We start from the raw sequence: 14371 nt of genomic DNA, 5'->3' as shown, positions 1-14371 counted from the left end.
AAAAATGTTCATTCAAAATGAACAGGCGTCCATGTTATTTTGACAAAATGAATATTTTTGTTAAAGAAGCTGGCAAGCACACCCTTTCGAATATAGCGGAAGTAGTTTCGACCCTAAATGCTTAAGTACTTAGGCCTTAAACTTAAGTACGGGTTGATAGAATATTTTAATGTAAGCAGAGATGTCTCTGATATAAGTGCAGTTTATTTTCAAAGTTTGGAGTCGTAGATCATTCTTTTTGGATGCAATGTGACTAGCATGTATCGGTGAAATTTGTTGTTTAATTCTGCAAGCAAATGTGTGTGCTGTTATTGCATTATTTACAAAAAACGCACAGAAAAAAACACTATTTTCGACTACTCACTGCGGAGCAGAGCGTGCAATATACGCTCTGCTACAGAGTTATCCCACGTGCGGTTAGATAGACGCTCATACATGTAAGTACAGTTTATTTTCTAGGTTTGGTATCGTAGATAATTTTTTTTGAATGCAATGTGAAAAACAGGTATTGATACAGTTTGTTGTATAATTTTGCAAGTGAATATTTGTTTATTGGCTGCATGTTTGACAAAAACGTTGTAAAATAAACACTTTTTCGTTGCTTTTATTGTTTGCTTTGATTGCAGCCAAACGACTTGCTCTACGGGGCTGAAAATAAAGTGGAAGACACTTTGAGATATAAGGAATTGGATAGGCTATCATACGAGAAGGTGTAGAAATCTGCATGCTGGCAGCTTTAAAGTGTTACAGCGACATCAGAAAGCTCTAAAAGCTTTTTTTTTTTTTTAAATGCATGATTTTCATAGTTTGTCACTTTAGACAATTTTTGTAATAATTAATTTGATCGGAAAAAAATAGTGTAATATACAAATAAGAAAATTTTTGAATCACATTTTTGCTATCCTTGATGAGAAGCGAGTTGAAATGTGCCTAAATAAAGTCACACCTTAACATTTTTTAGTTTTTGCCCACTAAGGCATTTGCAACATGAAATTTCAGTATTTTTTAAGTTTTTACCCCCCCCCCCCCCCCCCCCCCCCCCCCCCCCAAATGACATGTTTTAACAATTTGAAGTTTTTGTCTAAACATGAAATGACATTCTAAGATCTGAAAGCTTTTTTTTTTTTTTTAATGCAACGTCATGAATAATATTTTCAATTTTTTGCATTAAAGAAGCTGGCAAGCACACCCTTTCGAATATAGCGGAAGTAGATGGATGGATGGTGCTTCAGTCCCACGAACAGGTGTCCATTAGGGAGTAGCTCTGTAGATGTGCTAGTAGCGGAAGTAGATTCGACCCTAAATGCTTAAGTACTTAGGCCTTAAACTGAAGTACGTGTTGACAGAATATTTTAATATAAGTGCAGTTTATATTTCAAAGTTTGGAGTCGTAGATCATTCTTTTTGGATGCAAAATGACTAACATGTATCAGTGAAATTTGTTGTTTAATTCTGCAAGCAAATGTGTGTGCTGTTATTGCATTATTTGAAAAAAAACGCACAGAAAAAACACTATTTTTGACGACTCACTGCAGTTATCCCAGGTGCGGTTAGATAGACGCGCATACATGTAAGTACAGTTTATTTTCTAGGTTTGGTATCGTAGATAATTTTTTTGGAATGCAATGTGACAAACATGTATTGATACAGTTTGTTGTATAATTTTGCAAGTGAATATGTGTTTATTGGCTGCATGTTTCACTAAAACGCAGTAAAATAAAAACTTTTTCGTTGCTTTTGTTGTTTCCTTTGATTGCAGCCAAATGACTGAAAATTAAGTGGAAGACACTTTGAGATATAAGGAATCGGATAGGCCATGACACGAGAAGGTGTAGAAATCTGCTTGCAGACAGCTTTAACATGACATCACATATTGATATATTTTTTAAGTTTTTGCATATTACCCCATTTTTGAGGTCACGTTTTAACTTTGGTTAAGTGTTTGCCCACAACTCACATTAGATTACATTTAAACATTTTACATTATTTTTCTAGCACATGTTCATGTTAGTCTGCGCCATCCATTGATCACAGAACATCCACATAGGAAGAAAAGGTGTTTGACTACTGAAATAAAAATGTTTAGAGAAATGTAGAAAGAGGTGAACAAAATGCAAGATGATTTGGTATGGAATTTAGTTGTATACGTGAATGAGGTGTGAAACGTATGCAGAAAGGAAGATGTTTATTTGCGATGAAAGAAAATAGATATAATAACTTCATACTGTAGTAAAAAAAAAAAAAAAAAAAAAAAACCCCAGTAATCAGCCAATCAATTTCAAATGTTCATTCAACAGTAACCATATACATTCGACAATGGTCCTCTGTAAATAAAAATTAAAAACAAATCTGCTTGGACAGAATTGTTGTTATTTTTGGGAATAAGAAAATATCAACTATCTTGAGATGCATCCTCTTGCACAAAAATAATGCAAGTTAAGGAGTTACGTCCATATGCGTAAAAAGTTAAGATGAATATATGGATCAACAATTACCTCCCCTACTTGCATTATATTTGGGCAAAGCTATAGGAATAGTGTAATGATATTTTAAAATAATTGTCACATTGCCTTAAACATTTGGATTTTGACATGGAGTATTTTACGTAATGTGTACATTTTAGACATGGCAACTGAAGGAAAAAAAGTGGACAAAAAAACCTAACATTTTGTGGGACAAATTTTGTAAGTTGGGTGACGAAACCATGTAAACTTTTCCTTCACAACAGACAAAATTAAGAGGTTTTTCTTTTAACAAACACAAAGAAATATGTCTTTACCTTCGAACAAGCACAGAAAGTATGTGTTTTTGTTCATAAGACCATACATTTTGTTGTTGTGGAGATATGGATTCAACTGCAGAAAATGTGAAACTTTGCTAACAATTCCCATACCTGACATTTTAAAAGTCTAAAAAGTGCCTCCCACTAGCTTGTCACCAAATAAACAAAGTAGGTTGTAACAAAATTGCAGATTAATAAAAAAAATAGTTCAATCAATAGTATATGTCACACCTGACATTAAACTAGTAATTTCCATCACTATCCTTTTCAGGCATTAAAAATAGTTCAAAGCAGCTATAGCCCCACATGGAAGTAAGAGGCTCATTCACAAGCTAGTTAAAAGCTTTTCATTCTTTTTGTTTTTCTCAAAAGAAAGTTCATAGTATGACAACAGTATTCACAGCAGGCAGTTTTAAATCACGCAAGGGTCATTCTCAAGGTGTGTTCACGAAATACATTGTAATTTTAAACAGAGACAATTATCAGTTCACGCTTGAAGATGATTTTACTGACCAAGTTTCTCCCCATATATTTCATAACCCTGCAGGTGAAAATGGGAATACCAGCACAGAATGACTGTCAGTGAACATTTAATACCAACACTTCAAACTACATCACTCATCATAAAACAGAAGCTGTGACTTGGATTTAAATGAAAATCAAAAAGTGGAAAAACTCATACTCTGATAATTGTTGTCCAAGTGTTTCAAACTACATCACTCATCATAAAACAGAAGCTGTGACTTGGATTTAAATAAAAATCAACACGCGGAAAAACTCATACTCTGATAATTGTTGTCTAAGTGTTTGTGTGGTTAAAAAAACAAACGTACCTGATCCTGAATAAAATCAGAGCAACCCATATGATCATTAAAATGTAACCATTCACTGGTCCATAGGTATACTCTTTTCAAAAAGGAGATGGGTATGGAAGAGGCAGTGCTTCTGTTAGTGATTCAAAGTGCCAGACATCCCATTCTAGTGCTGTGAAATGGATATAAATTATATATATATTCAATATTTCATGGAAGCTTACTAATATTTGCATGCAAACATACTGTGACAGTACTAATACAGTAAAAGCATTATTGAGGGTGAACAGCCTGCTTTACTTGGTTTCAGTGAGGAGTAACAATACTAACAATAACAATAACATGCCTAAGTTGTGAAATGTAAGTACTTAAACCCCCCCCCCCCCCCCCCCCGGACACTGGCAAAATTCCAGCAGAATGTCCCCCACCTTCGCTGACGATTATCCACAGTTTATACAGGAAGTGTGCAGGTAGGTTGTCTGCCTCTGTGTCGGTTTTACCTCCGCGGTGTAGACGAAAAACTTTTCCACTTCTGCCACAGGGCGAAAAGTCTCGTTTTTTTGGCACTTTAACTTGGCATATAACATCAAACATCACGTTAATCAACTGAATTGTGTGGCATTATACCTATGCGATTCATGTCACATTAGAAAAACTGCCGTAACGCAATAAAATTCCTGAGATGTTAGTATTATGCATAACACGGTAAAACATCGAGTTTTGGTGTCTGCGTTTTGGACGTTTTCGCTGGGATTACGGAGGGCTATTCACATCGTGTTAAACAAGTTGTCGCAGTGAGCAAAACACCAGATAACGTCTGGAATTATGACAAGTTATTGCAGTGACTTAAACTCGAAGTTAGCTGTTGGTTTTGATGTGTTTCACTGCGTTTTCGTCTTGCTTTTGTTTCATAATGTTGTTGCTGTTGTTGTTACTGTTGGGAGCTATACATCACATTTTTGTTCCCCCAAAAATTTATTCCAGCGTCGCGGACGACGCTGGTATCTGCGGTCGGGAAGACTTTCCACGAATTTGCCTGCAGGGCGCCGCCATGTTTTCTGTGCTCGACTGCGAGCAGACCACAGGCACATTACACCCAAAATTCTTGTAGGCATACACAGACGCAACATAGCATATACAGACAATAACACCCACAACACTTCAACTGCATATGAAAGGAATAAAAATAAATCCGCAAATCAGTCGCGCACAAAACACCAGAAAGAAAAACAAGGAGTACCAAAGCGGCGTGCAGAAACTAAACTGACTCGGAGACTGAGAAGAAACATTTATCACACGATGTGGATAGCAAACATTAAAATAAAACAGATAAGTCAAGCAAAAAATAAACACAAATATCGAAAACACAATAAACAAAGGTAAAGAAAACAAAAAGAGATGCTTGCCGACAGTCAGTGTGTGTGTGCGTGGTTTGCCGTGTGCGTCAGCGGGGTGTGTGTGTGTGTGTGTGTGTGTGTGTGTGTGTGTGTGTGCGTGCGCGTGCATGCGTGCGTAGGCTACGTTCTTGCGTGTGTGCGTTCGAATGAGAAAGAAGAGAGAGAGAGGATTGAACAATGAGGTCACGTTCTCTGTCACATGAATACATATACACACACTGAAGGCTACTTCGGACACGAACACTTGCCAACAACTGTGGTTGGACATGCTTTTGAAATGTAATATTTTTTCGACATGATTTCTGGACATACGAATCCCGCTGTGTTGCCTACTGATGTTGCGAATGATGAAGGTTTTGAGTTGACTGACCTTGAGGAGGGATTGCATCAGGCGTTTATCGTCTCAAATTATATCCTTGCTACTTTTCAGGAGTCAACTATTGCCATTCATGGTAACTTGGATAGTCAATGTTTTTATTTGTTTGATTCCCATCAAAGAAACAGAAATGGTAACCATTCTTCAAATGGCGCTGCAGTTTTGATGTCATCAAGTTAATTCCTTTGCAGAATTGATTGATTTTCTCAAAAGCCATTATCAATGTGTTTATCAATTAACACCTGTTCATTTCTGTCCAACTGCAATGCAAACTCAATGTGGAGGAAACAAGGATTCATTACAAACAAGTCATCCCTGTACATCAACAGATTTATGTACCTCAATCAATACTGCTAGTATGAGTGACAGGAATCTAAAAGAAAAAACAACCAAACGCAAATGTACTACTACTTCTACGACTCGTTTGAATGTAAAACAGAAATGTAACACTATCTGTGACAATGACGGTTCTACGACTCGTTTGAAGGACAGTATAGATCGAACCTTAACCCACAACTACGACAATTTGTGTCAGACTTTTTTGAACAGGAAAATATGCCTCTGTTCAACAGTAACCAAAACATGGAAGATGTTTTTGAAACTTTACAGAAATGTAACACTAGCCTATCTGTGACAATGTTGCTTTTGAATTGAACCCACATTTGTTGAACAGGAGAGAATGTTCCTGTTCAACAGTGCCCAAAACACTGAATCTGACGTTTTTGAATCTTTTCTGTCATCTAACTGAATCTGACGTTTTTGAATCTTTTCTGTCATCTAACCCAATTGCTCATGACTTCATCGATCTTGAACATGCCTACTTTTCAAAGAAAGACAGACAAAAGCGAAATCTGCATGTTAGCCATCTGCCTGAAATGGTCAATGCACTTTTGTAAAATTGTCACAGCTGTAATGCACTTTTGTGAAATGGTCAGTGCTGTTGTGCACTTATGCAAAACTTGGTGCTGTGCTGTTAACATTTGAACAAAATGCATTTTGTTCAAATGTTTAGTGCAACTTGCTACTATATAATCGCTGTATGCGCTTTGTGGTAATAATGCACTGTTGTGAAAAGTTTGCGCTAAATGTTGGCACTATGCATCATTGTTGGAGCACCCTCCTGTAGATGCACCATGCTGAAAAATGTACTTATGAATCAAGCATTGACTGAAATAAACAATTTATATATCCAGCACAACATGCAATTCATTAACTTTTGACCCTAACCTTTAACACTTCCCAAAATAAATCTTTGGTGGACATTGCATCGACGCTGTTCATTTTGAATGAACATTTTTCTTGTTCTTGATTAATATCAGGACGCAAACCATCCCCTTTACTTCACACACACACACACACACACACACACACACACACACACACAATCTACTCCTCAGTTTGCAGCGTGGCTTCGACAGCGAGTTTGCCTGTACCCAAGGGGAGTAACTCGAAATAACTCAGCGCGCCGTCTGCTGTAAAAGGCCCCAATAGAAATCACCCGCTAGGTACACGCGCACTCAAGTTAACCTCTGCTTTGACCTGTGGCTGTGTGCCAAGAGAGAGCAGAACACACACGCCGTAGACCAGATAAATAGGTGCTTGATTTTGGTATTTTGATTTTACATAACATTAAACCTTTCTTGGGGTTCATGGTCATGGCAACAGCCATAATAATATTATATCATGTATAATATTACATTTCAGCATATGTGAATTACATGTCATCATAACAAACTGTCATACATTTTTTATTCCTCATCATTCTGATTGATCACAACCAAACCTACTATCAGTGGACACATCCAAATGCAAGCGCCTGTTCTTGACAAATTGCCACAGTGACTGATCTAAAAATATAGGTCCTTTGCCGCCACGGACACTGTTTGGCCTGTAGGTAAAATGTACAATGTATTTTCTGATTTGTGCACAAAAGCTTTTTTTCTTTTTTTCTTTTTTTTAACATAACAATGTTTAATGTTACTGTATGTTTGAAAGACCATGGTCACATTTGTAAAACAAATGTTAAATTAAAAAATAAATAACATTTTGGTTCATGATTTTTTCCTACACCTGTGCTAAAACTAAGAAGTAAAAATGTCGGTATATAAGTCACTCAAATCATTCAAAGTATGAATGGTTAGAGTTTGTTGCGGTTGACCCTGCACAGTTCGACCTACGATGTTTTTGTTGAACAATTTTGTCAAAAAAAAAACAAACAAAAAAGTAAGGGCAGTAACTCAAGACGTAAATGTGGCAGTGTCCCATAGGCAACCGCAGAGTTATCCTGTCCATAGGCAAGCGCTTACTTGATCCCAATTACTAGGCGTCTCCGGACGCCTAGAATGAACACAGCTATATTGGTTTGTAAACAGCCATTTTAATAATGACCTGCCACGTTCGTTGTTTTTTTGCAACCAATACTCATTGTGACGTCAGTAGAACATAGTTATAATTCGGTATGTAAAAAAAAAATTAACAAAAGAATAATAATAGTACATCTGTACTTCTGGGAACAACATCAAAACCGCAAATGACTTGCCTCCTCTCAAGTTTCTAAGTACAGTTGAACTGAAGATTACTGTTGCAGTACCGTTGCAGCCTGGACCTTGAGAGCTAAAACTGTACGTTCGTCATTGTGCAATCTTTTCATTTGTTTTCCCAGTCAATGTACGCATTTTGAACAGACTGTTTCATATAAATTATGCGTTGTTGTTACTGCTAATTTTATCATTGTACCTTTTCCCGAAGGAACGTTGTACCTTTTACTTTCATGTCATACGCGAAGTTTTTAGAATTTAGGCCGAGAGCAAGGCAGAGAACTAGACTGATGATAATCAGTCTCGCATGACCGCCTGCGAACAAACAAAACAAAGAAACAAAGATACTTTTCGACAACCATCTTTGATGACGTCATATCCGGCTTTTTGTAAATGTATCTGCAGCACAGTGACGACCTTCTTTTTCAAACAAATTGATTGACAAACACACAAAGAAACAGACCTTGCCCTGCTCTAGGTCCTGGTGTACTGACCTTTTCGGTACATCTGCACCTTGGGCAAGTGTTGCAGCTGCTGCTTGTTGCTGTCGGCCTGTTTCATGTTGCTGAAGTCTGTTGCCCGGGCGATGTCCGCACACAGCTCGGGAGATGCATGCACCCCCAGGAACTCACTCAGCCTGTTCACCACGCTCACTGGGTCCTGGGTGAGGGCAGAGAGGGCGAATGATGAGTATGACATGTCGTGGGTTATTGTGTGTGATTGTGTTGTCGTGTGCGTGGGGGCGGGAGGAGTAAGTGAGTGGGTCGGGTGTGTGGGTGGGTGGGGATGGGAGTGTGGGGGGAGGGTTGTGTATGTGTGTGTGAGTGGATTGGTTTAGGTGTCTGTGTGGGTGGGGGGGTAAAGTGTGTGTGTGGGGGGGTAAAGTGTGTGTGTGTGTTTGCGTGCGTGCGAGTACGTGCGTGCGTGTGTGTGTGTGTGGGGGGGGTAAAGTGTGTGGGGGGAGGGGGTAAATTAAGTGTGTGTGTGTGTTAATGTGTTTGCGTGCGTGCGAGTACGTGCGTGCGTGCGTGTGTGTGTGTGTGTGTGTGTGTGTGTGTGTGTGTGTGTGTGTGTGTGTGTGTGTGTGTGTGTGTGTGTGTTCGAGAGAATCGGTGCATTTACTTACGTGTGTACGTGTGTGTCTCGCGTTTCCTTCAATTTTTCATTTTCTCGATATGCTCTATACATCTCTGAGCGCATTGTGACATTTAAACAGCTTAATAATAATCTTTATAAATGTACTTCTGCAGAGCTATATTCACCGATACAATCAGGGCGCTTAACAATAATTCCAAAATGTCAATTAGACGTTAAAATTCAAAATTTAACTTTTGACAAATACAGATTATTCACTTACTTTATTACATCCTGAAGAAGGCAGCAACAATTAGTTGTCGAAATATTGACGAAGAATGTATACCTCACCTGGTTACTGTTAGGGGCAAATTATACCTGCGCAGAGTCAGCGGCGCTGCATGCTGCGATAGGGATTATGACGAGAACTTGGCCTGTTTTCTTTTCATGCAACGTGTAGCGGGCTGGGGACAAAAAGAATTACCTCAATAATCTGCAGTGCGTCGTCTGTGCCGCTGACTCTGCGCAAGTATACTGTGCCCCTTAGGTTCTCTTTTTGTCTAGATTATTCACTTGTATGTATACGTATGCTCACCTCTTTCGTCTCCTCGAAGGAGACGTTAAACACAGGCACGTCTGGGTTACTTTTTATGAAGGTATCCATGTCCTTTAGAAACTGTGCGTACGATCCTTTGCCTGAAACACAAATATTTACCCCGTGTCAAGTGATAGACCCATTCCCAAAATAACTCTGTTGCATTTGTGTGTGTTTTTGAAGAGTGAATACCCTTGCCTTTACTGGGACAAACAATTTACCCCGTGTCAAGTGATAGACCCATTCCCAAAATATTTCTGTCGGGTTTGTGTGTGTTTTTGAAGAGTGAATACCCTTGCCTTTACTGGGACAAACAATTTACCCCGTGTCAAGTGATAGACCCATTCCCAAAATAACTCTGTCGGGTTTGTGTGTGTTTTTGAAGAGTGAATACTCTTGCCTTTACCCCGTGTCAAGTGATAGACCCATTCCCAAAATAACCCTGTCGGGTTTGTGTGTGTTTTTGAAGAGTGAATAGCCTACCCTTGCCTTTACTGGGACAAACAATTCACAATCCAATCACAAGCGAAGGGTGTGTCGGAAACACGTCGACAAGGAGCACATAATTTATTTGTCCCACTAAAAGCAAGGGCATTCACTCTTTCACAACCCAAACAAGCCCGACAGAATGATTTACGAACCTCGTCCATTCCTCACCCCCTACCCTTTTTTACCATGACCCCTTCCACCCCTATGTTTGCTGTTATCCTCGTTTTTATATTTAGTGAAGTTTTAACTAAATATTTTAACATCGAGGGGGAATCGAAACGAGGGTATGGTGTATGTGTGTGCGTGTGTGTGTGTGTGTGTGTGTGTAGAGCGATTCAGACTAAACTACTGGACCGATCTTTATGAAATTTGACATGAGAGTTCCTGGGTATGAAATCCCCGAACGTTTTTTTCATTTTTTTGATAAATGTCTTTGATGACGTCATATCCGGCTTTTCGTGAAAGTTGAGGCGGCACTGTCACGCCCTCATTTTTCAACCAAATTGGTTGAAATTTTGGTCAAGTAATCTTCGACGAAGCCCGGGGTTCGGTATTGCATTTCAGCTTGGTGGCTTAAAAATTAATTGATGACTTAGGTCATTAAAAATCTGAAAATTGTAAAAAAAAATAAAAATTTATAAAACGATCCAAATTTACGTTTATCTTATTCTCCATCATTTGCTGATTCCAAAAACATATAAATATGTTATATTCGGATTAAAAACAAGCTCTGAAAATTAAATATATAAAAATTATTATCAAAATTTTTTTTTCGAAATTAATTTAAAAACACTTTCATCTTATTCCTTGTCGGTTCCTGATTCCAAAAATATATAGATATGATATGTTTGGATTAAAAACACGCTCAGAAAGTTAAAACGAAGAGAGGTACAGAAAAGCGTGCTATCCTTCTCAGCGCAACGAATATCCCGCTCTTCTTGTCGATTCCACGGGCACTGCCTTTGCCACGGGCGGTGGAGTGACGATGCTACCAGTATACGGTCTTGCTGCGTTGCGTTGCGTTCAGTTTCATTCTGTGAGTTCGACAGCTACTTGACTAAATATTGTATTTTCGCCTTACGCGACTTGTTATATTTAGTCAAGTTTTGACTAAATATTTTAACATCGAGGGGGAATCGAAACGAGGGTCGTGGTGTATGTGTGTGTGTGTGTGTGTGTGTGTCTGTCTGTCTGTGTGTGTGTGTAGAGCGATTCAGACTAAACTACTGGACCGATCTTTATGAAATTTGACATGAGAGTTCCTGGGTATGAAATCCCCGAACGTTTTTTTCATTTTTTTGATAAATGTCTTTGATGACGTCATATCCGGCTTTTCGTGAAAGTTGAGGCGGCACTGTCACGCCCTCATTTTTCAACCAAATTGGTTCAAATTTTGGTCAAGTAATCTTCGACGAAGCCCGGGGTTTGGTATTGCATTTCAGCTTGGTGGCTTAAAAATTAATTAATGACTTTGGTCATTAAAAATCGGAAAATTGTAAAAAAAAATAAAAATGTATAAAACGATCCAAATTTACGTTTATCTTATTCTCCATCATTTGCTGATTCCAAAAACATATAAATATGTTATATTTGGATTAAAAACAAGCTCTGAAAATTAAATATATAAAAATTATTATCAAAATTAAATTGTCCAAATCAATTTAAAAACACTTTCAGCTTATTCCTTGTCGGTTCCTGATTCCAAAAACATATAGATATGATATGTTTGGATTAAAAACACGCTCAGAAAGTTAAAACAAAGAGAGGTACAGAAAAGCGTGCTATCCTTCTTAGCGCAACTACTACCCCGCTCTTCTTGTCAATTTCACTGCCTTTGCCATGAGCGGTGGACTGACGATGCTACGAGTATACGGTCTTGCTGAAAAATGGCATTGCGTTCACTTTCATTCTGTGAGTTCGACAGCTACTTGACTAAATATTGTATTTTCGCCTTACGCGACTTGTTATATTTAGTGAAGTTTTAACTAAATGTTGTCAGATAGACAGGAAATCGAGATGGCGGTAGTTGTGCGTGTGTGTGTGTGTGTGTGTGTGTGTGTGTGTGTGTGTGTGTGTGTGTGTGTGTGTGTGTGTGTGTGTGTGTGTGTACATCTATGTGTTTTTAAGCTTTGTGTTGATATCTAATCACAAAAGAAAACAACACTCACTAGTGGATCCAACTAAGTCCTGCACCACCATTTCTGTGGTAAAATTTTCCATCCCGGGGTTCTGCTTGGCGTGAAAGTAAAGCGACACCGTCACGTCCTTGACATTGCGGTACACGTGGATGACCTTGACCTTCTTGTCTTTGACCTGCGCGGGCAGCATGTGCACGGGCACGTGCGTGTTGAGGATTCTGGGAGACGGCTGGTCCTGGATCTTCTCGATCTCGACCGCTTCCATCATGGCGAATTCTTTAGTGCGTGCGTCGTAGTCTGCCTTGCCCGCTAGCAGCATGGAGGTCGTTTCCCACAACCAGTGCGTGCCTTTAAACATATACGACACCAACTTGTGATAAAATGTAAGCATGGAAGTCGTTTTTCACAGCCAGTGCGTGCATTTAAACATATACGGCACCAACTTGTGATAAAATGTAAGCATGGAGGTCGTTTTTCACAGCCAGTGTGTGTCTTTGAACATACTACAGCACCAACTTGTGATAAAATTTAAGCATAGAGGTCGTTTTTCACAGCCACCGCGTGCATCTATATATATATATATACACGACTTGTGTCTGTCTGTGTGTGTGTCTGTCTGTCTGTCTGTCTGTCTGTGTGTCTGTGTGTGTGTTCGCGATGCACGGCCAAAGTTCTCGATGGATCTGCTTCAAATTTGGTGGGCATATTCAGGTAGACCCCGGACACAACCTGGTCGATGAGAATTTTCAACACGTGCTCTCAGCGCGCAGCGCTGAACCGATTTTGGTTTTTCTGTTCATCTTCCCAGATCCATTCCCAGTAACTCTTTCTTATCTTCTCCAGTGTTTTGCGTTTATCTCCCTTCCTTCGTGTGGCGTCAATCCTTACTATTTTTAGAAGGTCACTGTCCACAACGCTCAATCCATATTCCCGTTACTATTTTTAGAAGTTTTCCTTCGTGTGGCGTCAATCGCGTACGCAATTCAACGACGTTAGGTTGCTGAAGCAGCAGTAGCTGTTAGTTTTGTATATTGACACTTTTCATCCAACACGTGCTCTCAGCGCGCAGCGCTGAACCGATTTTGGTTTTTCTGCACATCCATTCCCAGTAACTCTTCCTTATCTTCTCCAGTGTTTTGCGCGTTTATCTCCCTTCCTTCGTACGGTGCGCCGGTGAAGCCGGCGTCCGGGTCCCCGGCGAAGCCGGGTATTCGGCTCTACTTCTTCCCGGCGAAGCCGTACCCGGCGAAGCGGGTATTCATCTAGTTTAAACATATACGACACCAACTTGTTATAAAATTTAAGCATGGAGGTCGTTTTTTCACAGCCAGTGCGTGCCTTGATACATATAGACTACGACACCAACTTGTAATAAAAATTTAAGCATGGAGATCGTTTCCCACAGCCAGTGCGTGCCTTTAAATAACTGAGCAATAAAAGTATTGCACCCATTTTCGTACCCCAACTAAAACATTCATTTTCGAGTCATTTTATTCAAACTTCCACTTGGCTATCTGGCACACTTTTCGGATATTTCTTATAGGTATCACGTGACCGCCGCCGGAGTAATGATACCGCCAAATCAGACCTGACAAAAGTGTCACACACACACACCACACACACACACACACACACACACACAAACTGACACAAACAAAACACAAAACCTTCGAAGCAATCTCTCACCACACTTGGGATAGGCGCATATGATGACGTCATCTTCTCTCAGTTCCAGAGCCTTAATGCGGCAAATCTGTTCCTCCATGGGGCGGTTGGTCTCAAAGAACTTAGGGAATCCCACTCCATCCACAAACACAAAGTTTGGTCCGGGACCTCCCGCTACGACCCCGACCTCCCCTTCCCCTTCCCGTTTTGCCGGACCCATGGCTTTGGCGTCTTTTTCGGGTGCCTCCGTCTGTACAATAAAAAAAACAAGAAATGGTAAGGTACGTATTGGAACGTTTAATTATTCCGATTTTTTTTTTTTTATCTGGGACCTCCCGCTGCTACCTCTTCCGCTTCCCCTCCTGTCGGACTCATAGCTTTGGAATCTTTTTCGGATGCCTCCGTCTGCACAATCAAACAAGTCGCGTAAGGCGAAATTACTACATTTAGTCAAGATGTGGAACTCACAGAATGAAACTGAACGCACTGCATTTTTTCACAATGAC

At 39.6% G+C, this 14371-nt stretch overlaps 1 protein-coding gene across 1 annotated transcript in view; it reads right to left on the bottom strand.

The window, feature by feature from the left end:
* The window catches only part of LOC138975371 (sulfotransferase 1A1-like), a 16112-nt gene extending 1984 nt beyond the window's left edge, over positions 1 to 14128 (bottom strand). Inside the window, exons 1-4 of the mRNA XM_070348034.1 lie at positions 13887 to 14128; positions 12231 to 12548; positions 9574 to 9674; positions 8399 to 8564 (exon numbers count right to left, since the gene is read on the bottom strand). Of these exons, the coding sequence (XP_070204135.1) occupies positions 8399 to 8564; positions 9574 to 9674; positions 12231 to 12548; positions 13887 to 14085 (784 nt within the window). The 5' untranslated portion in view covers positions 14086 to 14128. The remainder of the gene's footprint in view (positions 1 to 8398; positions 8565 to 9573; positions 9675 to 12230; positions 12549 to 13886) is intronic.
* Between the last annotated feature and the right edge of the window lie 243 nt (positions 14129 to 14371).

Source organism: Littorina saxatilis, linkage group LG9 (assembly GCF_037325665.1).
Source record: "Littorina saxatilis isolate snail1 linkage group LG9, US_GU_Lsax_2.0, whole genome shotgun sequence".
Lineage (NCBI taxonomy): Eukaryota > Metazoa > Mollusca > Gastropoda > Littorinimorpha > Littorinidae > Littorina > Littorina saxatilis.
The sequence above is the reverse complement of the archived record's forward strand: the minus strand, read 5'-3'. Positions and strand labels throughout refer to the sequence as shown.